This window comes from Gymnoscopelus braueri (assembly GCF_963280865.1).
Source record: "Gymnoscopelus braueri genome assembly, chromosome: 21".
Lineage (NCBI taxonomy): Eukaryota > Metazoa > Chordata > Actinopteri > Myctophiformes > Myctophidae > Gymnoscopelus > Gymnoscopelus braueri.
Genome location: NC_137623.1, coordinates 12,932,134 through 12,957,613, shown reverse-complemented (window position 1 = coordinate 12,957,613; position 25,480 = coordinate 12,932,134). Strand labels below are relative to the sequence as shown.

The window sequence follows — 25,480 nt, the reverse complement described above, 5'->3', positions numbered from 1 at the left end:
CATCACCCAAGGAGTTTCTGAGAAGAAGAGGCTGGATCTGGCTCCATGTCAAAAATCCTTCCGGTCGGCGTTTTCAATGTTATCTCCTTGACTAAAAGCTTAATATCTCCATTTCTTTTTAATGTGGTGAAAACGAGCCGTTTTCGATCGGCGATCACGCTGCAATGGAGGATCGCGTTAGAAATATTATTGTTCCAGGCGTTAGTCGGGACCCTCCGCCGTCTCGCACGCACGCTTTGTTTACATGCACTTCCGCGTCTGGGCTTCTACAGCACGAAACGTATAACGCAAGTGGATGGAAGAAATGCAGGCACTCAACGTATAATATTTTAATAAACCTCTGGCACCCAATGTGTTAAATATTGAAATGATCATGAAATGATGGCAGGCAGTAAAATAACTTGAATTTAAAATGTCGCACAGCTTAATAAATGGGTAAACCCTGACAGGACCTGATTGACCCTGTAATAGACAGCAGGCCAATGATTAATCCTTCCAAGCCCTTCTAGACCTTGTAATGTAAACCAGGCTAATTAATGGATACACCCAGGTTATCCCCGCTTGGCACTGAGTAACAGTAGTGGGAAAAGTACTACATTTTGTTTTACTTAAGTAAAAGTATCAGAAGAACTCTGTTACAAGTTAAAGTTCGGAATTCAAAATTTACTTGAGTAAAAGTACAAAGGTATATTGGTATCAAACTGTACTTAAAGTACCAAAAGTAGAAAGTACTCATTATGCAGGATGTCCCATTTCACAAGTTTTCAAATGTATAAAAAGTCAAAATATCTTTTGAAAATAGCCGATCTACAAGCTCACAATGCGTCGCATCGTGACGCATTGTGAGCTTGTAGATCGTCTATTTTCAAATGGCCAAAATGTATATAGAGCTGAAGTGGTTAATGTATGTTTTGTAATAATAATCAAAATCTACAAAGTAACTAGTAACTAAAGTTTTCAAATAATTGTAGTGGAGTAAAAGTACAATATTTGCCTCTGGGATGTAGTGGAGTAGAAGTAAAGGTATGGGAAATTGAAAATAGTGCAGTAAAGTACAAATACCTCAAAATTGTACTTAAGTACAGTACTTGAGTAAATGTACTTAGTAACTTTACACCACTGCTGAGTAATAAGTCAACTCTGTAACCCAAATCATCCCTTCCAGAAAACTGTGGTTAAATGGAAAAAACAGCCTTCATCGAGATGACATCTAATAATCGTTTAGCCGTGTTTGCCCCGTAACCTCACGAAACACAGGTGTACTCGTTTGTCCTGAACCTATAGATCGCTGCTCACCTGTGTCATGCTGAAGTAGGAAGGGTTAGCGTCGCCATTGGCCCTCAGGCTGTTCTCCAGGGCCACCTTTTTGCGCTGCAGCGTGTCCATCAGATCGCGGAGCTCCGACGCCGAGCGCATGCCCCTGGCGCTGCTCGCCCCGCCCACCACCGAGTGGCTGTAGTCACTGCTGAACTTCAGGTAGTCTGCAGGGAGGGAGAGAGACACAGAGAGAGAGAGAGAGAGAGAGAGCGAGAGAGAGAGAGAGAGAGGGGGAGAAGAAAAGTGAAGAAAAATAAAAGGAGGTTAGCGTAGACAAGGAGACAAGGAGACAGATGACGGTATAACATGTTTTACTATGTGGGGACCGAAATCCCACGAGATCGGTAGAGAAAATCGACCTTGTGGGGACATTGACGAAAACCGGTCATTTCTATGGTTTAACCCATTAAGACCTGAGGCCGATTCTACAGTTTTTTTTAATAAAAACGTATGTTACTATATCAGTGGTTCTCAAACGTTTTCATGTCAAGGACCCCCAAAATGATATGTATTTCCAGGGACCCCCCAGAAGCAAAGATTTGAGTTACAAATGTTCGCTTAACAAAATATATATATATATTCCAAGATTTGCACAAATGTTCACGATTTTTCAAAAATAGCAGATCTACAAGCTCATAGCGCGGCACTCGGTGCCGCGCTATGAGCTTGTATATCTGCTATTTTTGAATAGCCAAAGAAATCTAAAAATGACACAGATGCGTTCCCGGTCTTAATGGGTTAAAAATATATATTTTTAGAGTTAGGGTTACAATTATGAAAAGGTTCACGTTGGGGTTAGGGTTAGTACTGGCCTGGGTGGAGATGAGGGCAGTAAGAGAGAGAGAGAGAGAGAGAGAGAGAGAGAGAGAGAGAGAGAGAGAGAGAGAGAGAGAGAGAGAGAGAGAGAGAGAGAGAGAGAGAAAGAATGAAACCACAATAATAAACAACGAAAACAAACACGTTGATGAGCATTTACATTATCTGTCCTTTCTGTGTTTAGTTTGTGGGGGAAAAAACCTTTAAAACGTCTGCGAGAGCAGCCACAGGAAGAGAGAGGGATGATGGAGCGGAGGGGGGGGGGGGGGCAATAAAAGGAAGTGAGAGAGAGGGGGAGAGATGAAAATATGGGTCTTGTTTTGAGTTGTACCTGAAGACCAGGTTATTCATAGACCAGGGCCTTGGCAGAGCAAACCCAACCAAAACAATCCTTAACTGGAGGCGAAGTGCACACAGGACAGCGGCCAACACACGCACACACACACACACACACACACACACACACACACACACACACACACACACACACACACACACACACACACACACACACACACACACACACACACACACACACACACACACACACACACACACACACACACACACACACACACACACACACACACACACACACACACACACACACACACACACACAAACTGTGCGATCCAAAACAAACACACACGCAGTAGTTTCGAGTCCACTTCCCCAGTTGTAGGAATTTTGAGAAATGGAAAAGAAACCACAGAATATTTTGGAATTCCCACAAGAGGCCCCCGGCCCCACCCAGAAACCCTGGATCTAAATCTGTTGAAACAGTGAGGGGTCTACAATTGTGGTTTTCCACCCCTCTGATAATGAGTGACTATTTTTTTCCCCCTACTTCCTGGATGCACTTTGTTGCTAAGCGATATTAGCCTAAAAACCACTAGGCTGGAATCGTATGTGTTGTTTTGGTTCGATTGGCTTGTTATTAACCGTCCAGTCAGATAGCGCCGGGGTCCTGGGAGCTAGCGGCGTCGTGCTGATTTCGGTAGCATTCATCTCGTAGATTTATGGGCTCTGGCCTCACCCGCTTGTGTAGAGTTTCAAGGAGTCCGCCCCAAAAATACCTTCTCCATTACCACAGGCGCAAAAAATACATGGCTACTAAGGTGAAGGCAATATTTGGGCGACCTATCCAGGTTTTTCACTTGTGTTTTATGTGGAAAAAAGAACCATTATGACGTTAAAGCCCAGACCACCCACTGTTTAACTACAACATTCACACACACACACACACACACACACACACACACAAAGCAGTAGAACCGACACACACGGCTGTGCCTTCGACAGATGTAGTATGTGTCTGTTCCAGGTACACATACCAAGGCTGTGCATACGTGTACAACAGCCTACGCAGGAGTATGAGAGTACATGTGTTTGTGTGTGTGCATATGAACAGACTGTTCGGATTGGCTGTAATTGAAGCCGCTGTAGTTGCACGTCTGTGTGTGTGTATATATATGAGAGAGAGAGAGAGAGAGAGAGAGAGAGAGAGAGAGAGAGAGAGAGAGAGAGAGAGAGAGAGAAAGAGAGCTAAGTCTGAATGCGTGAGGTAGGATGCCAAACCTTAAATGGACGAACAAAATGGGGCAGAAAGCATTTGATCACAAGATCAAAAGACACACGCACACACGAGTGCACACGCACACACGCACACACACACACACACAGACAGTGTGTTTGACTCCATAAATGGCCAGATTTATGCTTCAGGGCTGGCCTGTATCAAGACCATTCTCTCTTGCGTTCAGCTCTTCTCACTGTATGTTATCAATCCTCTGTGTGCTGCTGCATGTGAATTAAGGCGAGGAGAAAACCCTCACTGAAACTGTCAGAGAGAGAGAGTAGTGCATTCCTGCTGTCTACGAGCTTAAGAAAGAAGGAGCCTACTGATATATGGTGTGTGTGTGTGTGTGTGTGTGTGTGTGTGTGTGTGTGTGTGTGTGTGTGTGTGTGTGTGTGTGTGTGTGTGTGTGTGTGTGTGTGTGTGTGTGTGTGTGTGTGTGTGTGTGTGTGTGTGTGTGTGTGTGCGCGTGCGCGTGCGCACTTAAACTTAAAGTGCATGGAATGTATTATCAGGCGCTGCTCCTCCATCGTCATGGTGATGCAGCTGGATTGTGCCATCTCTGTGATTGATAGGGTGGTGTCAACTAGGTGAGCGAGCGTGTACGTTTTATAAGTAGGCCAACTGTAAACTCCCTGCTTTGAGATGAGCCCTTCCCTACATTTGGTTTATCTTAGACACACGCTCACGCGCGCACACACGTGCACACACTGAGTCCGTGTGCATCTACCTGTAATTGTCCCCTGACATTCATAGCAGAGCAGGACAGGACAGAGACAACAGGCTGCTGGACATATGGATGACCAAGGCTGGACATTCGCCTCAGACAACACATGTGAAACTTCAGACGCATCCATTTCCCATGATGCCTTGTGGGGGGCCGTGGGCAAGGCCGACAGAGTGCTGGCTTTCTTTAATCTCTACATTTTTATCCTGCGATTTTGTAACCCTTATTTTTCACCCGGTGCGAATTTTCTAAGTGATCCTGGGCGCTACACTCCCCTCACCAGCCTAGGGAGGCCAGGGCCGAGCTCATGCCTCCTTCAATGCATGAGAGCCAACTGACCTTCTTGTCACCTGACAGGGGGGAATTTCCCTGGTTGGACGTAGCGCGTGGAAGGAACACGTTATTCCAAACAGTTCCCTTCCCCTCCATCAGGCACCCCGGCTGTCATGGGGGAGGCAGTATAGCGACCAGGATTACTACATGTTTTTGTGAGGGTATTAACTACCCTGAGAGACACGGGGAGAACATGCAAACTCCACAGAGAGAGGCCCTTTCGCCAACCCCACCTAGGGTATGGGCGCTGATGACGCGGAGGAGAAGACACGCCCCCAGCGCCCACAGCGTCCCCGACCTTCTAGCTGTGAGGCAACAGCACTACCGACTGCGCCACCGTGCCCCTGGCTGAGTGCTGGTTTTCTGGTGTGTAGTTCGTTCGTGACATGCTGTTGGATACTGAAAGAAAACTACAGCGAAACGGCTGCCAAGTGTGCTGGTCATCAACGCACGGTGCTTCTGTCCTATTGGTTGGCGGTTGAACCTTGACGCTTCGCACATGATGGACTTCACGCCAGTGTTGATTTTGACAGAAAACTTTGATTTAGTTTTAGTCATAGTCTTTTGAATAACATTCCTTTTAGTTTTAGTCATGTTTTTGTCATCTGAAATGTTTTAGTTTTTGTCTAGTTTCAGTCGACTAAATATCATAAGGTTATAGTCGACTAAATCTAGTTGATTTAGTCGACTAAAATGTATGTTGGCGGTGCCTTGATGGTGTCGCAATGGATGATTTTACACTTGGTTGCATGCTGAAAATAGCAGATCTACAAGCTCACAACGCGTCGCAGCGCGACGCGTTGTGAGCTTGTAGATCTGCTATTTTCAGAGCGCACCCCCCCCGTGCGCAACCAAACATAAAATGACTTGTCTTTTAGTTCTACTGGATCTCTTCTCCACTCGGCCCTCACTAACATTTTAGTCTAGTTTTTATTTGTTGACGAAATCGTCAATATATTTAGTCTTAGTTTTGGTCATCATAGCTTAGTTTCTACTTAGTTTTCGTCAGTGAAAAAAGGTAGTCGACGAACATTTTTCGCCATAGTTTTAGTCGACGAAATCACCACTGCTTCACCTACAACAGCACGCCGCAATGGGACTCTCCGCCCCCGTTTCTCCCCAAAGAATGGAAGCGAACGGGGAAGCTGACGCTTACGAGCTCACAGCGCTTTGCATTTAGGCTTAGGAGTGGGGCCGAGGGAATGAGGAAGATGGGGTTGGATGGAGGGATGAAGAGTGAGTAGTGAGAGAGAGGACAGAGATGATGAGAGGACAGAGCAGAAGGAAGGAAGAAAAGGAGAGGAGGATCAAAGCAAAGAGCCCCCGGGATCAAGTAGAGGTCAAAGGTCAGAGAGAGGCTCATAGGCTGGGGCGTACATGTGCGTGTGTGTGTGTGTGTGTGTGTGCGTGCGCGTACCTGTGCTGTAGGCTAGCGGGGACACGGGGCTCTTCTGTGGCAACATGCTCTTCATTCTGCTGGCCTCCTCTGGGTGGTTGAAGCGGAAGAAATAGGATTTGCCCAGACACAAGGAGTAACCTGGAGAACACACACACAGACACACACAAACACACACACACACACACACACACACACACACACGCACACAGTCAAATCAAGTACGACGGAAGCTTTAACCACATGAATGAACAGCAAAATTAGCCAATCTACAAGCTCAGCGTTCTACAGGCTTGTGAGAACGTCTATTTCCTCTGCACAACACCGTTGTATGAAGTATAAAATAGGGCTCACAGGGTATAAGCAGGGAACAAGGTGAACACACGCCAGCCACCAATGGTGTGTAGATTTCGTCTTTGGATGGTAAATTAGAGAGTAGAGACTAAGCAGTCACTGTGGCGTGTAAAAAAACATAAGAGCCAACGTCCTGATTGTTTTAATTTCCGTACAATAAATAGCAATGTTTGTATGTTTGTGATTCTGTCTAAAGTGATACATTTGTTTAAAGCGGTGTGGGCCGTCTCTTATGCGTTTTTTTTTAATCATTTTTGGTCGGTGAAAAATCTGCCTGGCTAGTAGTTTTTCAAATCTACCAGCCACTTTGGCTGGCATGCCAAAAAGTTCAGCGACCACATGTAACGTAAGCATGTATAATGGATACCAGGTACAACAATGCTTTTGTGAGGTGATTTATTCATTGAAACACCGCGCTTGTGTACTCAAATCAGATGTGGGTCAAACAGCACTTGCAAATAACACAAGATTTGTTTAACCTCGCTGTGTATGTACCAAATGGGCGGGGCAAACTGCATCAACACGAGAGAGTCACGAGTCACAAATAATGTGTTTGACAAGAGACACAAATAAAAGCTTGATTTATTCTGGAATGTAGAGAGACACGATCGCACGTCAGAAAGCTTCTTCAGAATCCCGGTGCTCTGAGTAAATCAGTAAAACACTCTGGGTAACAACATCACATCATGTTTCCCTGGGTTAGTCTTTCTAACGTGAAGTTACCCAGTAACCCAGAGTGTCCTCCTTAATTTATACTCATTACATACTTGTTAGCTTGAACATCAGTTATTCTTGGTAACACCATCGTACAACAACGGCCGGGGAATACATTTGGCTTAGGTTTAACCCATTAAGACCGGGAACGCATCGGTGTCATTTTTAGAATTCTTTGGCTATTCAAAAATAGCAGATCTACAAGCTCATAGCGCTATGAGCTTGCTAGGACACATGCTGTTTACAGGGCAGACCAGGAGGCAAACCAGTGACTTTCTATCTAAGTACCAGCTGGCCTCTGTACCCACTAAGCTACAGAGCCACCAATTTGGCCGCACCAATCGTTGCCTGGAACAAGCCATGAAAACAAATCCACAAATGATTATTGTTTTAAGTGATCCCTAAAGGAAAATTATCGCTTTGATGGCTATCTTCTACTGAATATGTAAAGGACCAGCACCCCCCCCCCCCAACTGTTTACTGTGTTTTTATTTTCAATTTCTACTTATTGTGAGCTTGTAGATCTGCTATTTTCAAAAGATTTTCATACATTTTGAACTTGTGAAATGCACAATGAGTACTTTTACTTTTGGTACTTTAAGTACATTTTGATACCAATACTTTTGTACTTTTACTCAAGTACATTTTGAATAACTTACTCTTACTTGTAACAGGGTATTTCTACACTGCATTCTTAAACATTTGAGTACTTTTTCCACCACTGATGTTTTTGCATAGTATAGTGTATATTAGTCTGTCATTAAATGTTTCGATGAATTGAGTACAAAGGACCCCAATGGAAACAAGCCACACAGTGCTTTCTTGGGTTGAAAATCCTCTCGACAGACCTTGTAGTGAACTGTAACTTCCCTGTGCTTGTCTTTGCAAACTGTTAATAAAGTATTCAATCAATCAATATTCAGAATGACACAACCTTTGGAACTTTGCTAGGGATTCAGGGCCTTGCTCGAGGGCACACTCCAGCAGAGGCAGATCATCGGGGACTTGAACATTGGCCCTCCGGTTATACTACCACTGTACCAACCTGCCTCCCATCTGTTCACATTCAAACGGTATAGACTATAGTTTTACTATACATAATATACGATGTCGTCATAACTGCATGAATGTCTACAGGTGGTTCCTGTTTTAACTTGAGAAATACTGCAAGGTCGAAACGTCGTTCATTTTTTGCCCCTGCTGTGAATAAAGATTGGAACATTTTAAAGTGTGTTGCGAGCCCCCTGCTGTTTGCATTTTGGCACAGCACCAAAGATGGAGAGATGTGCGTTATTTATATTTTTTGTCTTTGAATGGTTCCTGTTTTAACCACGAGGACCCTAGCATCCCTATTCTGAGGCGAACATTTGGCCAAAAACATTGCCGATCTGCAAGCTCACAATGTAGTGCAACTCGGTGCGTGGTGAGCTTGCAGATCGGCTGTTTTCGGCAAAGAGATTTGGTGTAGAGGGGGAAAAGGAGGGGACGGCACATACCTCTGAGTCAACAAAGTGTAAGGTTTAAGGCGGTCAATGTACACACAAACCCCCATCACAGAGACGGTCAGAAGATGCCAACACACACAGAACAGCAGAATGTGCAGCAACTCAAGTGTGACCACACATCGTATACACACATTCACAAGAAATGTACACAGAGACAGGTAAAAGGGCCTGGATATTTATCCATTTGGTGACACACACACACACACACACAGACACACACAGACACAGACACACACACACACACACACACACACACACACACACACACACACACACACACACACACACACGCACGCACGCACGCACGCACGCACGCACGCACGCACGCACGCACGCACGCACGCACGCACGCACGCACGCACGCACGCAGTCAGCCACTCCAGACCACAGTGTTTGCTCTGGCCATCAATTACGCTGAGAGAGGCCGAGCATTAAACAAGACATTGGGGTCACAACCTCTACACTAGACGACCACAGCTGTCCAAATAGCTCCCAAAGCAGAGAAGAGAGAGGGGAGAGATGCTGACACAGAGACAGAGCGAGTAGGGGGGGTCACAGAGAGAGACAGACAGACAGTTAGTTAGCACCAATGGTGGAAAACGTACTCACATTTTTTACTTAAGTAAAAGTATCAATATTGCAATATAGAAATACTCTGTTACAAGTAAAAGTCTGGAATTCAAAATGTACTTTTTGTACAAACGTATTGGCGTTAAATTGTACTTAAAGTACCAAAAGTAAAAGTACTCATTATGCAGAATGTCCCATTTCAAATATATAATTTTTTTTTGAAAATAGCAGATCTACAAGCTCACAATGCGTCGCAGTGTGAGTTTGTAGATCGGCTATTTTCAAAGAGCCAAAATCTATAGGGCTTAAGTGGTTAAAAAAAGTATGTTTTGTAATAATCAAAATCTACAAAGTAACTAGGAACTAAAGTTTGGACAATATTTGGATCCAAGATGTAGTGGAGTAGAAGTAAAAGTATTGGAAATTGGAAATACTCCAGTAAAGTCAAAAATACCTCAAAATAGAACTGTACTTGAGTAAATGTACTTAATTACTTTCCACCAGTGGTTAGCACATATTATATAGAAAATCCTTCTCAACGATCTCACTATCTGTCACTCTGTGCAACACTGTCAATGTTTTCCAAACGTCTATAGTCTGTCCCAAGCCCCCAGAACTACGGTAGAACAGTGAAGCGGCCAAGCCTGGTGGTCAAATCTGAGAATGCACTTAAATGCTACTGCGCGTGCGTCTCCCGTTTTGTGCACATGCTCACGACGCGTCACGACCCATGGATCCATTCCATTGGTTCCTATTGGTTCCATATTGGTTCCTATTCTTACTTCCGGGTTCTTCAAAACGCCACTGAGCACTTTAATAGAAATGAATAGCTGTGGGGGGCAGGGCAATCCGCCCTCTAGATATATTATAACTCTATGGTCTGTCCTGGGGGGTTTACATTAGCAGCACTGTAGTAATCCAGCCCCCCCCCCCCTTTCCTCCAGCCCCCATTAGCGAGCGTCTGTAAGACTGTAAACTGCCACTACAGTTACAACAGATTCCTTAGACCTGAAGTCAGATGCCAACCACTGGGACGAGCTTTGAACAGAGAGAGAGAGAGAGAGAGAGACAGAGAGAGAAACAGAGAGGGACACACACAGAGAGAGAGAGAGGGACACACACACAGAGAGAGAGAGAGAGAGAGAGAGAGAGAGAGAGAGAGAGAGAGAGAGAGACCAATGGTGGAAAAAGTACTCAAATATTATACTTAAGTAAAAGTAGAAGTACTCCGTTTCAAGTAGAAGTACTCTGTTTCAAGTAAAAGTCTGGAATAAAAAATGTACTTGAGTAAAAGTACAAAAGTATTGGTATCAGAATGTACTTGAAGTACCAAAAGTAAAAGCACTAAAATGTTTGAAAATAGACGATCTTCAAGCTCTCAAGCTGTGAGCTTGTAGATCTGCTATTTTCAAATAATAGCTTAGGTATAACATAGGGCTAAAGTGGTTAATGTATGTTTTATAATGTAATAATTCATATCTGCAAAGTAACTAGTATTTAAATAATTGTAGTGGAGTAAAAGTACAATATTTGCATCTGAGATGTAGTGGAGTAGAAGTAAAAGTATAGACAATTGGAAATACTCCAGTAAAGTAGAAGTACCTCAAAATTGTACTTAAGTACAGTACTTGAGTAAATGTACTTAGTTACCTCACACCACTGGAGAGCAGGGAAGCAGGGAAGAGAGGAGGAATGGAAAAGGGCAGAATGGAAAAATGTCAGCTCTAATTCTCTCTCTCTCTCTCTGTCAAACCCCAGTGTAATACGAGATGTTTTGGGAGATGTTTCATGATTCAATCCAGGCTAATTTATAAAAAGAAAATTAGGTCACTGTGAAATCAGCTAAATCAGCTTTAAAATCAGTTTTGGTTTAGCCCACATCCATGTCAGAGATGATGACTATTGTGTTCTTCTTTTGTGGGTACAATGTCCTGTTTGCCTCGACTGTGTGTGTGTGTGTGTGTGTGTGTGTGTGTGTGTGTTGTGTGTGTGTGTGTTGTGTGTGTGTGTGTGTGTGTGTGGTGTGTGTGTGTGTGTGTGTGTGTGTGTGCACGTGCGTGCGTGCGTGCGTCAGTGCATCTAGCTGAGGCATATTTTTTGGGGCTTCGACGCAGTCTTTACTTGGGGTTAAAAGCCAAGAGGGGGCTTTGAGGATATTGCTGATGTGGTGCTTACCGCACGCACACACACACACACACACACACACACACACACACACACACACACACACACACACACACACACACACACAGAGAACGGAATGTTTAGTCTACACAGCTGGACTGCGAACTTCCCAAATACTCACTCACATAAACACTATCTTGCAGCTTCGAACACACACCGTGCGGATGTGGCAGCCTGACACACGCACGCGCGCACACACACACACACACACACACACACACACACACACACACACACACACACACACACACACACACACACACACACACACACACACACACACACACACACACACACACACACACACACACACACACACACACACACACACACACACACACACACACACACACACACACACACACACACACAGATCAAAGGATCAGTGTGTCTGAGAAACAGAGGGAATAGACAAAGGGAAGAGAGGTAAGGTCAGGTGTTCATGAACGCTTGTGTGAGCAAACGCTAATACTAGGTGTTCAAGGCCAGACATGAGTAATGTGTGTATGTTTTCATGTGTATGTTATCATGTGTGCGTGTGTGCGCGCGCGCGTGTGTGTGTAACAGTGACAGACTAATGAGTCACAGTAACATTTAGTATTTAGCATAACAGTGCATGCTCACATCATATGTGCGCAGACTGCGCAGTGCGCACGCACGCACGCACGCGCGTGCACACACACACACACACACCACACACAGACAGACAGACAGACAGACAGACAGACAGACAGACAGACAGACAGACAGACACACACACACACACACACACACACAGCTCTGCCACCAGTCTGTCTGCTCTCGTAAAAAGCTAATTTCCCAGTCTTATTAGACTCAGCATGTGCCAGATTTGAGCGGAGAGGTGACTGAAGTGTGCCGTCATTATTTGTTCACAGGCCCCACTTGTACTCATTTCCTCTAACCCAAGGCTAACAAATAACCACAAGCTAATCCTCTCCTCCGCCTTCCCCAACACAGGCATGGGGTGTGGGGGGGGGGAGAGAGAGAGAGAGAGAGAGAGAGAGAGAGAGAGAGAGAGAGAAGAGAGAGAGAGAGAGAGAGAGAGAGTAGAGAGAGAGAGAGAGAGAGAGAGAGAGAGAGAGAGAGAGAGAGAGAGAGAATTAGCTGCAGTAAATACAGACTGATAAGATACACAGACACAGCCAGTCTGAATAATGACAAATAGAAATAAGCTTTACTCTCATGTACCTGTACACAAGATGTGACAATAAAGAAGGACCTTGAACCTTGACAGACAGACAGGTAGGCAGGCAGACATAGATAGACAAACAAATAAGATGGTTACAGCAGACAGCCATTATAGATCATGCAAGAGAGAGAGATTCTAGTGAATTATATGGAAAACAGCATTTGTTGTAAGGTCAATTCAGGACTCCTCCTACACATGTATACATAAACATGTGTATCACTATACTTCTGAAGAAATTCCCTCTCCTAACCATAACCTCAAACCATACCCATGTGTGACAGAGGTACAAGACAAAATACACAAAAAATAAGAATCTTGCCCACTTATAGGCTTATTTCAAGTTTGACTATCACTATCACAATGACACACACATAAAAGCACATGTACCACCCATGCGTACACATGCATCCCCCCTAAAAGACTCACATTTCCTCTCTTTCCACTCATTTATTGGCTAGCCTAATTTCACATTTTTAATTGGCTCATAACAAAACATGCACACCTCACTAACATGCCACCATCCAACGACATGAAAAACTCAAATCAGTCCGTATATAAACATATATAAAGGCTAATTTAACGTTCGCCATCTCCAAAGGCAGACCTCAGAGCCTTTGAAGGCCCAGATGTACGAGCTGGTATCGCGTCTGGACCCAATTTCTCTCCCCATATAGATCTGAGCGAAAGCCACTACACTCTCGCCACAATGTTATGGGAGGGGGAAACTCGAAACTGTTTCTCTGTTTGGTTAACACGAGTGGGGGAACTGCCAGATTAGGACCATTAGGTTTGGATGAAAAATAAACCCTCAATGATGACGATTGAGTGTGGATAGACCAGCTTGGATGGAGCCCGCCGTTGCTGCAGGTGTCGCAGGGCACTGTATATAGCAAACAAATGTGTTCCAGAATTTCAGTGGCCAATTATGAAACATCACGGGGTCTTTTATTTTGAACTTATTTTGATATAAGTCAACAGTATGTGTATACAAACGTCTTAACCCTTTAAGACCGGGAACGCATCTGTGTGTGTCATTTTAAGATTTCTTTGGCTATTCAAAAATAGCAGATCTACAAGCTCATAGCACGAGTGCTACAAGCTTGTAGATCTGCAAAAAAAAAAAAAAATCGTGAAAATGTGCAAATCTTTCAATATTTATATATATTTTTAAAGCAAACATTTTTAACTTCTGGGGGTCCCTGGAACAACATATTTTGAGATGGGGGTCGGTGGTCAAATACATTTTGGGGGTCCTTGACATGAAAAAGCTTGAGAACCAATGATATAGTTTTCCAAAAACTGTTAGGATTTAGAAGACATTTGTGCACTAGAAAATATATATATATATTCAAAGATTTGCAAAAAAAATCTCGATTTTTCAAAAATAGCAGATCTACAAGCTCATAGCGCGGCTAAAATGACACAGATTCTTTCCTGGTCGAAATGGGTTAATAAACACATTAAGACAGACAAGCCATGCATACACATTATGCCATGTAGCCCTTCATTGTTTTCTTGGCACTCTATTGACATGACACTGTTGTTGGTGGTTGACTACTAAAGTTCATGCCGTTTAACTTTATTCCAATCTTACATTCTGGCAGTCTGCACTACTATTGACTTGACCTCTTCTGTTGTTGGTGGTGGTTGACTGCTAAAGTTTTATGCCATTTACTGCAATCTTGCTCTGCCATAAGAGCATCTGCTAAATGCCTAAAAAAGCCGTAAAAATTAACATCTATGCACAACACACTTACAAAAGTCCCACTGGGAGCGTAAATTGGCCCTCAAACCACAAATTAACCCCTGCAGGGCCACCAGGGTTGAGCAGTGATGTTGTGAAAACATAAACTCGTTCTTCCTCAAGGGAGTCAGTCGGTGTGATTATCTCTGCCAATGCCGAAGGCTCGGCCGGACTGGAGATTACATTTAATCCCCCGTGTGTCCACAGCTAATCTCACAAACTAAACTACAGCGCTGATCAGTGCCACATTTCTCGTGCACAGTATAGGCCAAGAAACTCATGTGACAAGAATGAGCGTCAAGCAGCATTTTGATATTCCACACTGTTTGGCTGCAATTGGTTACCAAAATTAGTGGGAGGGGCTTTTTTTTTTTTTTTTTTACAACAAAACACCATTTATCATGAACTCAACATATCATCATCCCCAAACATGAATTGTATTTGAGGAGCCTCTTTAAAACCTTCAAAAGTGTTTTTCACTTCTAACCATAGGGGGTGGGGGGGTATCACAAATGCAAAACATTGATCCGTATGTCATGGAAAATGTATTTTTCCTCAGGTCTTGATGGTTGCAACCCACAACTTACATTGGGGCAACCACACTTTACAATTTATCATAATTGTCTAGTTTGTATTACTTTAACAGACTGGCTGATCAGCTGGTTGCCGCGCTTTGGCTGCCAGCTGTAACTGCATTATTATTTTATGGTCATTTTGGATAGACATAGGCTGTCCGTTACATTCCCAGCCTAATTTGTAATACCAGCCTGTTAACATAAGACACAAGGCATTAACCATCAGGTCAGGATCCCTTTATCATAGCCATTCCCCCCCCCCCCCACAATAACACCACATGCACCACACAGAGAAACGATGGAGGTAGATAGGGGTGTGCCTCCTCCTGGTAGAGATTTGTCCTCCATTGAGCACCTTCCTAGTTAAGTTTATGAATCACTAGTACTCTCTCTCAAATACACACACACACCAAACAAAAAAAGATGACCCTCCTCTGGGTCACGCGCAAAAATAAACACACACACACACACACACACACACACACACACACACACACACACACACACACACACACACACACACACACACACACACACACACACACACACACACACACACACACACACACCACACACACACACACAAATGATTCTGGGTCAGCAAGGGTCCAACATAGTGTTAAGGTTATTAAGCAAGGGATAATCAATGGGGGAGCGGGTCATTATTGAGAAATAAACCCCGACAGGGTGATTAGATTAGACTCCTTCAGGTCTAATCACCCTGGAGGGGTAATAAAACGTAATAAGACAAGACGTCTCGGGTCTAATCCCCCTGAGGGGGTAATAAGACGTCTTAATAGGTGGTATACAGACAGGCAGACAAGACTGATTTAAATTCATACAGAGAAATACACACAGAATCTCAACATTCAACTCTCTAATTTTTAGCAGTTGTGTAAAGTAACATTTACTCAAGTACTGTACTTAAGTACAATTTTGAGGTAATTTGACTTTACTGGAGTATTTCCAATTGCTTGTACTTTGTACTTCTACTCCACTACATCTTGTAATAGTCTCATCTTATAAATGACCGGCGGTCTCTCGGTAGGACGACTCAACGATGTCAACTTTGAGTCTCCTACCGGATACATTAGCATCTTTCCGCAGGTAATCAAATGATTGGCTTAGGAATGCGACAAAACAACAAAATCTCCATGAATTCAATGCTTCCTGGGGTGTGTAATGGATAGAAAATAAGTCATTTTTTGGGTGAACTACTCCTTTAAGTAAAATATGTGAGTACTTTTTACACCACTGCTCAAATCTCTCCTTTTTTAGAAGTGTGAGGTAGGTTGGGGACAGGGGACAATGACATTGGGGGTATTGTTTCCAGGTGTCAGGTACTGTTTACAGCCGTGGGATGCCTGCCTCTCTATTGTCACATGAATGGATCCATTCCACACACACACAGTAGATCTGCAGAACCTCCCCAGCTCTAAACGTAGACAATGGGGTGGATCAACAAAGTTGCAGTTGATTATTTCCAAACTTTTTGGTCGTAAATCTCAAGAATAAATTAATGCAACAGCATTCTTCTGGGGGTTTGGTTGGTTTGCAATGCATTTGATTGCAACAGCATCGATGTTGTTGGTAGGATAATTAACTACAGGCTGATGAACAATGCTGTTTGTTTATCCAAAACACACGATACTAATATCACTGGAGGGGAAAAACATCATCTAAACGTTTAGCCACTGTAAAACAGGGGGAGAGGAGAGGCAAAGAAGACCTTATTAGGGCTATTGGTTCTCAAAGTGGGGTCCGGGGACCCCCAGGGGTCCTTGGAGAGGGTTCCAGCTGGGTCCCCACTCCCCAGCAAAAGTAGTAAATATAGCATCACAGTCATTTTAACCACTTTATCCATTTATATGCTGGCTATTCAAAAATAGAAGATCTACAAGCTTACATGAGCTTGTAGGTCTGATATTTTGTTTTTGGAAAATATCAAAGATTTTGAATAACTTTAAACTTTTAAACATAAATCTTCTCTTCTGGGGGTCCCTGGGACAAAAGATTTTCAGATGGGGGTCCACGGCCAAATACCTATCAATTTGTGGGTCCTTGACTTGAAAAAGTTTGGGAACCACAGACTAGCTACAAAAACAAGCACAACGTCCTATCTGATGATCAATAGGTTTTGCATGAAAACAGCAACAATGACAAAAGCCAAGAGAGAGAACAGTGTCTGGTTTAGGATAGGATGCTGTAGATAAAATAGACATAAAAGGCAACAGAGAGAGAGAGAGATGAGAGAGAGAGAGAGAGAGAGAGAGAGAGAGATGCAACAGAACAGATTGAATGCACAGCTACTCGCTGATCTTCTGAGGAGAACCGTTCACAAACCTTTTATGATCCCATTCAGCGCCGAAAACAAGTTACTTCTCTTCTTTACGCCTGACGAACTATCATGGCAAGAGGTTTAAAAATAAAATAAAATAAAAAATCTATTAAAAAATAGAAAAATATCTCTTCCAGTCCTTTGTATATTGTTATTACTTCTTTACAATAACTGTTGCTCTGGTGTGTGTGTGTGTGTCTGGGTCCCGAAGGCAGCAGTTCACTGATTTACCATCCACGAGTCTGCTGTGTGAGGAGGAGCGTACCACTCTCTGCGAGGGGGGGGGTTTGCTTTCTTTCAACCATGTGCCGGTTCAAAGACTCCACTGAAAAGTCTTGTACCACGGACGTCGTCGCGTTTAACGACGACAATGAGAAGCACGCCGACATGCCAGAGTGATTTGTGCTTTTGACTGTAGATGATTAGAAAGCCTATGCCGACCCAACCCCCCCGTCTCTGTAGTTGGTACAGTACAAAGGGTAATAGACGGCGAGGTATTTGGTGCACGCCCCCCTTCACTCTTTCTTCCTTTGTCCTGTACCTACCTATTTTTCCTCTTTCTCCTTCTTCTCTGCACCTTGGAATGAAACATAATACCAGTGGTGGAAAAAGTACTCACATGTTTTTTACTTAAAAGTAAAAGTATCAATACTGCAATATAGACATACTCTGTTACAATAAAAGTCCTGAATTCAAACTTTACTTGAGTAAAACTACAAAAGTCTTGGTATCAAAATGTACTTAGAGTACCAAAAGTAGAACGTAGCCTACTCATTATGCAGAATGTCCCACTTCACACGTTTTCGAAACCTTTTGAAAATAGCAGATCTACAAGCTCACAATGCGTCGCGACGCATTGTGAGCTTGTAGATCGGCTATTTTCAAATATATAGGGCTGAAGTGGTTAATGTATGTTTTGTGATAATCTAAATCTGCAAAGTAACTAGTAACGTGAAATAATACTAGTGGAGTAGAAGTACAATATTTGCCCTGAGATGCAATGGCGTAGAAGTAAAAAATACTGCACATTTGAAATACTCAGTAAAGTAAAAATACTCAAAACTGTACTTAAGTACAGTACTTGAGTAAATGTACTTAGTTACTTTACACCAATGGCCCCTATGGACTCTGTCACTCTGGAGTGTGAGGAAAACGAACAGAAATAGTGACACACACAGTCACAGTGACCACAGCCCTGGCTTGTGTGGCTTTCTCTCATTGTTCAGTGCTGACAAATAGTTTTGGAAAGAACATCTTGAGAGGAAAGGAACGTAGGGAGGTGGAGAGAAAGACACGGGGGAGTAAAGAGAGAATGAGATATGGGGAGAGAGAAAGGAAAATGAACAGTTAAAGAGGAGACAGGGGGAATAGGAGCGTGATGGAGAAAGGTAGATAGAACCCTCTCTCTCTCTCTCTCTCTCTCTCTCTCTCTCTCTCTCTTTCTCAGTCTCTCTCAGTCTGTCTGCCTCTCTCTCTCTCTCTCTCTCTCTCTCTATCTCTCTCTCTCTCTCTTCTCTCTCTCTCTCTCTCTCTCTCTCTCTCTCTCTCTCTCTCTCTCCTCTCTTTTTCTCTCTCATTCACCCTCTCTCTCAACAGGTCAAATGTTTGTTATCTGTTGCTTAAAAAAACAAACATTGGCAAAGAAACAGACCCATTGACATCATTCATTGTGTGTGTGTGTGTGTGTGTGTGTGTGTGTGTGTGTGTGTGTGTGTGTGTGTGTGTGTGTGTGTGTGTGTGTGTGTGTGTGTGTGTGTGTGTGTGTGTGCGTGTGTGTGTGTGTGTGTGCGTGTGTGTGTGTGTGTGTGTGTGTTTTGTCTATATGCATGTAGCCTCGATCTCCAGGCTTTTATTGTTTCGTTTTGCTAAAAAATAAAAGCCTGGACCAGAGCGTCGGTGTACCCGGTATGAGGAAGTGTTCATTTCCCCAACTAACAGAGTGCAGTGGGGCGTCGCTCGTAATGTTGTGTCAACGGGGCGGGGGGTTGACGGACAGATCGGTGAACCAATGGGATCAGGCGCAGTCTCTCTGCGCCTCTATACACCCGCCCCTCTATACACGAAATCAGGAGCGTTGGTGCAGCCTAATATGCATGTGCTTCCAAACTGCAAGTCCATTCATTTTTTTGGAGGGTATACTATGATTATTCCCTGCCTCCCACATGCACGGCATGTGCACATGCGAGTGTCTATAATTAATTAAATGTAAAAAAATGTGCACGCGCGCTTCGTGTGTGGCCCACACGCAATATGCTTTGTACTGTGTTTCTGATGTTAATCACCTGAGCTGCTTTTAGCCTTAGATGCATTTCAATGCAAAGCAAGGATTATTAGGCTACCATGTAAGAGCGCAAGGATTGTTATAAATAGATGCTGATTAGGCAGATATAATAGCAGTGTAATAAGTAAGCAATAACAGCAAGCATTCATGTATCTATTACAGAATAATATTAACTTGGCATTGAAGACACAAACAGTATTGAAGATTTGATTTTTTTTTAATTGTAAGTCTTGCATACAACCACATAAGAGTTAACATTATTTTGTTTTGGTTTAGCAGCAATAATAAAGAAATACAAATAACTGAAGAAAAAAATGCATGTGCAAAAAAAGTGGCCCATGTGTACAGTCAAAAAAATGATCAGTCTTTGTATCTTTTGTTTGGGCTCCACACACATTTCAGCAGCAATAACAAGCAGTAAGAAAAATGTTTGCATTTGCAACAAACAAAAAAGTGCCCCAGTATAAACATCATCAAATTATGCATACTTGTGCATAGTGTTTTAACCCACAAGCCTGATGGAATACTACAACATGCCCATAGCTTTCCAAACTTTTCTTTCTACAGGTTTCTTTGGTGTGCATGGCTTCCTTACTTGTGTGGCAGAACGATGCCTCGTCACCCATGTTTTGACAAACTGTGTTGGGTTGAAAATATTTGCAGGACGCCATTTTTCGCTGATCATCATCAAATGATTTACATTGGACAACAACAATCTAGATCTCTTGTCAGTGCATATACTGTTCATAAGACTGAAAGCTCTTTCACATTCTGCAGTGCTGCAAGGGATGGTCTGCATGCATTGTATGAGTGGTTTTAAGCTTTCAGGCTCACTGTGTGGTTCCTCAATGAAATCTCTCATTCCATGTATTGCTTCATCTTCACAAAGATTGAACCGCTTGCAGAGTCGTCTCACTTGTGCCTCACCATACCGTGTGCCAGGTGTTAATGGCCAGGTTCTTTTATCCAAAATGGTGAGATCTTTAAGCAGCCCATCATCGAATGAGAGGCGCTTTTCCAAGTTGTTGACAAGACTTTGTAGGAACTGGTTTGGATTGATTGGCTTTAGCTTTGCATTTGAATGCAGGGCAAATTGATCCAAAATGTCCCACAGCCTGTGCTGTCAATGCTTCTGCCATTTGATTCCTGGAGATTCTTTGAACGATTTAAGAATTCGTATGGTGCGACTCAGAAACTCTTCTGCTTGCAGAAGTGTGACTGAGTGGCCCTGTAGTTCTAGAGACAGATGTGAAAGTTCAGACAGTGCATCATACATGAGTCCAAGGTCACACAGGAATTCCTTGCTTTGCATTTGTTTTGCCAAGCCTCTGTACGTTTGCCTCTCTTTGCCATTTCTGCCTTGGTCTCCTGCAGCATTTTCAAAGTGCCTGTTGAGGGCTTCATAAGACTGCCACACAGCCACTACAGCACGTTTGCTGCTGGTTACCCATCGTGGATCCAAAACTCTGCCAATTCTAACGACATGTGCATTCACTTCTGCTGCTGCATCTTCAAGTTCCCGTGAGTTTTTAGTGGACTGACTGTATACATTGTGGATTTGGTCCATGAACACTTTGAAGTGGTTGACAGACTGAACCTCATCCACAGCATCAGATACAGCCAGTTCCAAACGGTGGTTCATGCAGTGCCATGTGAAAAGGTTAGGGTACCTTGCGGTCAGCCTGGTTGCTACACCAGTGTTCTTGCCTAACATGACACTGGCTCCATCAGAAACAAATGCAACCCAGTTCTCTTGAAGCCACTCTTCACTGAAGCCTGCAGTGTGCAAACAGTTCAACAGAGCTTCTCAATAGCCCCTGCCTTTTGGTTTTCCAGCTCAACCAGCTCCAGAAACACAAATTCAGGAGATGTTCCATCCACAGAGGCTCTTAAATTGACAGTCATTGCAGATTTGTGGCTGGCAGATGTAGCCTCATCAATGAGAACAGACAACTTGCTTGAAGAAGACACGATAGCGTTAACAAGCTGTTTCTGCATCTGCTTTGCTATGTGTTCCACAATGTTTGTGGCACTGGACCTTGAGTGTAGATTATTGCCCACCTTGACGCCCGCATGTTGGTGATATCCCATGAAGTCCTCATGAAGATTGAAAGCTAGGTCTGTCTTTGCAAGATAGTACACTGCTTTGAATACAGACTCTGTCTCAGCATACACTGGCGTATCTCGCATCAGATTCCCAAGTACATCTGCACTGGCCTTAGCAGTGTTCTTCATAGCGGCGCTGGCCTTAGCAGTGTTCTTCATAGCAGCGCTGGCCTTAGCAGTGTTCTTCATAGCGGCGCTGGCCTTAGCAGTGTTCTTCATAGCGGCTTGATGTGACTGTGACTTGGTTCCATGCCTGCAAATCTTGTTCCTCAGGTTGTTCAGGGACGTCTGCCTGTCTTCGTTTGGGGCCGGGTGAGACAAGATAGCAACGCCATACTCCAGACAGGGTCAATCTTTCTTTTTCTGTGAGAACGGTAGTTGCTTTTACTTGGCTGCAAAAGGTACAACCTGGAAGTAAACAAAAACATGACAAAATTAACATCATACCTAAAGTAATTTCATGGCATCAAAGTCTGAAATTGTGGGCACCTTTAAGATTACCATGAATTAACAAAAATTTGCAATTAGTTTTGTTGGCTTATATTTACCTAATTTTCCGTCCCTCCAATCCAACCACGGGTGCCTGCCTTTAAAACCCAGAGCCTGCTCTTCAGTCCACAAAACTGGCCAGCCACTCTTTCCTACAAGGAATAGACATATACATGATTAGATCAATAAATAAATACACCCACACACCTACACATTTGTAATAAATAAATATATAAATATACACACACACACACACACACACACACACACACACACATTTGTAATAAATAAATAAATAAACACGCACACACAAATCTATGATGATAACATTTGTTACATTACATTTAGTCTAGACATTCACTTACCAAGAGCAACGCTGGAATCAACAGGCTGGTTTTCCTTATGGAGTGTAGTGTCAGCAGATGAGAGCAGAGAGAGAGATTCTGTCTGGGACAGTGGTGTCTCTGGTGCAGCAGACGGAGGCCGTTCTAGAGACGCATCAGATGGGGTAAGAGGACGCTTACAAGCCGGGGCTGCAGCGAAACTCTTGGCTGCAGCGAAACTCTTAAACAGATCGCTTTGAGAGAACTGCTTCTTTTTTGGCGGTGGTCGTGGTGGTCCCATCTTCGTTTCCAAGAGTCAGGAGCAGACTGAACTAAAACCAACATTTCATTGCCTTTTATGCTGTGCTATGACGCGCATACGCGAATACTAATGAAGTACTCTAATCACTGCCTGATTAAAGTACTTCATTAGTATTCGCGTCGCTGAGTTAATGCGTGAATTCCGTCGCAGCCATTACTTATCACCTGAAGAACAATAGCTACACACATGATAAGCCATCAACTCAGAGTTAGCCCACATTCTTGCTGCCCCCCAGCCACTCCTGGGCAGTAGCATATCAGCTGTGTGTGTGTGTGTGTGTGGGGGGGGGGGGGGGGGGGGCACATACTGTACACGTAAGTGTGCGAGCATGGCTACGTGTTACAGCAGTTATATCCATCAGCTGGTTTTCCCTCTGCATGAGAACAGAGTGAACTCAGTGAGACAGGAGTTTCATAATCACCCTGCAGCATTATGGAATAAAAAAAAATTCAAGTCAACATATCCCTCTGATTGTATATAGACCACACTGCATATCTGTGTTTTCACATTGTGAGTTGGAATACTCAGGTGTTCCACTGAATCAGGGGCATCATTTGGGGCCAGGGGGTGGCAATTGCCCCCTAGCTCACTAGTTCTCAATTTTTTTTGTGCCAAGGACCCCCCGAATGTATATATATATGGCTATAGACCCCCATCTGAGAGGGTTTTGTGCCAGGGACCGCCAGAAGAGAAGATTTATGTTAAAATTATTTAAAAATTCACAAACATTTCAGATATTTTTCAAATAGCCTTTCAAATATTTTCAAAAATAGCAGATGTACAAGCTTGCTGTGAGCTTGAGAGATCTGCTATTTTTTGAATAGCCAACATATAAATGGATAAAGTGATAGTGATGCTATGTTAACTACTTTTTCTGGGGACCCCCTGGAACACCCCCCCCCCCCCCAAGGACCCCACTTTGAGAACCAATGCCCTAGCATTCGCATTTAACCTCAAATTCAGTTCTTGTGTGACGTATATTTTCTCCAAGTTTTTCTTCTGTTGCAGGTTAATCTGATAGATTGCAGGTTAGATCTGCGTTATTCGATCTCAATCCACGGCCATCCATCTACTGTACATGTGAGAGACGTGACACACATGTTATTATAGACACGTTTTCTGACTCCAACCGTACATTAATGAATCACTATCAACATGGTGTCCCTCCCTACGTTCACACATTCCTTTTTTACATTCCTTTTTTGTATATAGCGAAACTAGCAGATCAGATTAGATTTTGTTCACAGGTTATTAGAGATGCAAATGAGAACCCGGGGTAAAGGATTTATTTATTCCACGGTAGAGAAGAATAGAGCCTATTGTTCAAACATAATGAGTGTTTGTTGTTGTTCTTACAGTTGTCAAGCAGAATAATAATGAGAACACTATTAGGTCGTTATTAGATTAGACGTGCCACCGTTTGTAATGAGGTGTGAGTGAAGCCCAGTTGATCCCTGGATAAGTCCTGTGTGGTACAGTACGTACCAATAATAAACAATGGATCACATCCTAAAGGCCATGTCAAATCACACACTAATCACACAAATCACACTAATCACACGAATAATGTGTGTGTGTGGGTGTGTGTGTGTGTGTGTGTGTGTGTGTGTGCGTGTGCGTGTGCGTGTGCGTGTGCGTGTGCGTGTGCGTGTGTGAGTGTGTGAGCGTGTGAGCGTGTGAGCGTGTGAGCGTGTGTGAGCGTTGTGTGTGTGTGTGTGTGTGTGTGTGTGTGTGTGTGCGTAGGTGGGTGGGTGTGTGTGTGGTTATACTAACTCAACCCAGAGTATCTGAAAGATTCCATCTCTCACTTTCTCTCACTGTCTGTCTGTCTGTCTGTCTGTCTGTCTGTCTGTCTGTCTGTCTGTCTGTCTGTCTGTCTGTCTGTCTGTCTGTCTGTCTGTCTGTCTGTCTGTCTGTCTGTCTGTCTGTCTGTCTGTCTGTCTGTCTGTCTGTCTGTCTGTCTGTCTGTCTGTCTGTCTGTCTGTCTGTCTGTCTGTCTGTCTGTCTGTCTGTCTGTCTGTCTGTCTGTCTGTCTGTCTGTCTGTCTGTCTGTCTGTCTGGCACCCTCAAAAGGGTCTGAAGCCCAAAAGCCCAACATCTCCCCAGGCCAAGGCGGATTCCCTATTAACCTTGAAGTAGACGTGAGGTTTCCCACAATTTCCAGGGGTCTTACATTGGTGCTGTAACCCGGGTCGGGTTTCCCAGTGTGTGGGGGAGGTAAAAGGGGCGAGGGCGGTTGGGGGGGGGGGGGGGGGGGGGGGTGTTGTAGCAGAGTAGCTCAGCCTGAAGCCCAACAACCTAATATCTCCCCCTGGCCAAGGGGGGATTCCCTCTTGATCCAGCAGTAGATGTTTAGTTTCCCACGCGTCAGGTTCGAGCCTCAGGTGTTAACACTTGTCAACCCTCCACTTTCCAAACCATATCTCACCCTCTTGACCTGCCCTGGTTTTTTACCTTTCTCTCTGTCTTTCTTCCCTCTCCAACCTCTATAGCCCCTGCACAATGCCCCAGCCTCCGCGTGTAGACACACCAAGACGATACGTCAATATTTGAATCGGGCCTGAGTCGCAGCGGGAAGACAAATAGGCTGGTCAATATTT

General features: G+C 43.8%; 1 protein-coding gene across 4 annotated transcripts in view; it reads right to left on the bottom strand.

The window, feature by feature from the left end:
- The window catches only part of phldb2b (pleckstrin homology-like domain, family B, member 2b), a 104,423-nt gene that overhangs the window by 48,989 nt on the left and 29,954 nt on the right, over nt 1-25,480 (bottom strand). For 3 of the 4 annotated variants that reach the window (XM_080417806.1, XM_080417807.1, XM_080417809.1), the window contains 2 exons: nt 6,187-6,306; nt 1,297-1,481 (listed from right to left, as the gene is read on the bottom strand). In XM_080417806.1, the coding sequence (XP_080273932.1) occupies nt 1,297-1,481; nt 6,187-6,306 (305 nt within the window). Of the gene's footprint in view, nt 1-1,296; nt 1,482-6,186; nt 6,307-17,364; nt 17,493-25,480 lie in introns of those variants that run through there. The other variant, XM_080417808.1, reaches the window with a different exon arrangement.